Here is a 1484-nt window from a genome sequence, read left to right on the forward strand (position 1 = left end):
CTAGTGACAGAAAACTGAAGTTTCAAAAGCACCAGTAAGATGCAGACAGTGCCAGTGGAAGCAAAGACCTGCAGCTGAGCTTGAATTTCTTCTGGTATCCTACTGAAGGAGAGGTGTCCAGCCTCAGCAGCCCCAAGCTTTTTCACTCTTTGGGTCTTTTGAGACTCCAAACAAGTGGTCAGTTAATTCAAGTCATGGCAGTTTTCATACAAAGACATCTGTCCACCAGCAACTAAACTTCTTTTATATGGGTCACTATAGCTATCAGAAGTTAATGACTATCAATCATTGCTAATCTGAACTGAAATGAAGCCACTGACCTCAAGCTGAAAGAGCCTTTTGTCTCCTACCAATACCATGAGCCATATGGTTCCCTGCCCTTTGCCTCTTATTTTGTATTTTAAATAATCATCACTAATTCTACAACTGTTGAAAATATGGGAGGTTTGTGGCAAGTCATGACCAAGCGGTGTTCTTTTTTCAACAGAAAAGAAGCGATCAGCTTCAAATTGAAGGATAAAAAAGCATCTCTCTTAATTAAGTACTAGCCCTGCCGTTTGATTATTGGAGCTGCTTCTTAACAGTCTACCAAGTAGACTGTTCGTAATCCTGCAGACTGCAATAATTAACAGCTTCCAGAGAGTCAAGGTCATTCCTGTTCTATATGGGAATAGTAAGAAAATTATACAGGCAAGACACCAATGGAATGTTTTATATTAGGATAAATGAGTATCTGAGGAACCTACTTATCACAAATCTCTTTTTATTCAGTGGTTTTCATTATTTTGTATCTGTTGCGTTTTCTCTGGCACATTTCCCCTTTACAACAACTGCTCATATACTGCAAACATTCGATTATACAGCTTAAGAAAAAACCATTCTTGTCAGACAAATAAACTGCATCACCAGCTATCTTTAGCCACATCTGTTTTCTTTAATGAAACATATTTTCCTGTAGAAATGCTGCCTTAAAAATCACGTCCATACTAATTATCTATGGCAAGCACATCTTCCTCAACTAACGACAGCTCAAGCATATTATCGTTTGCACCAGACTTCAGTCTGAAATTGAAAGACCCATAGAGCTTTGCAGACTCCTTGGAGGACGCAAACCTGCTCCTCCGGTACAGCTCCCCCTTCCACATGGACATCATCAGCAGGCTGGAGAGCACCACTCCCCCCAGGGTTAAGAGACACAGCCCGGCGATAACACAGCGGTCCAAGTGAGCCCCGATCCTAGCGCTTTCGTTCTCCAGCCTCTCCATCTCCCGGGCAGCCACAGTGTTGGGATCCACAGTCACATCTCTGGGTACCACGTAGGAAATGATTACCAGCAAAATGCCACTAACCAGGAACAAAATGGCACTAATGAACCCATAGTCCACGGATTTTCCAGCTGCCGCCTCCGAGGCAGGGTCATCCTCCTCAGAGGCCAGGGAAGGAGAATCATGCACCCACTCGGGTGGCAGCTCCCTGCAGGAATG

The 1484-nt window shown here is 43.5% G+C and overlaps 1 protein-coding gene across 1 annotated transcript in view; it reads right to left on the minus strand.

Moving 5' to 3' along the window:
* Positions 1 to 746: 746 nt before the first annotated feature.
* TMEM74 (transmembrane protein 74) overlaps positions 747 to 1484 on the minus strand; it is a 1281-nt gene continuing 543 nt past the window's right edge. Inside the window, exon 2 of the mRNA XM_010141260.1 lies at positions 747 to 1481. Within this exon, the coding sequence (XP_010139562.1) occupies positions 987 to 1481 (495 nt within the window). The 3' untranslated portion in view covers positions 747 to 986. The remainder of the gene's footprint in view (positions 1482 to 1484) is intronic.

Source organism: Buceros rhinoceros, unplaced genomic scaffold (assembly GCF_000710305.1).
Source record: "Buceros rhinoceros silvestris isolate BGI_N320 unplaced genomic scaffold, ASM71030v1 scaffold34098, whole genome shotgun sequence".
Taxonomy (NCBI): Eukaryota; Metazoa; Chordata; class Aves; order Bucerotiformes; family Bucerotidae; genus Buceros; species Buceros rhinoceros.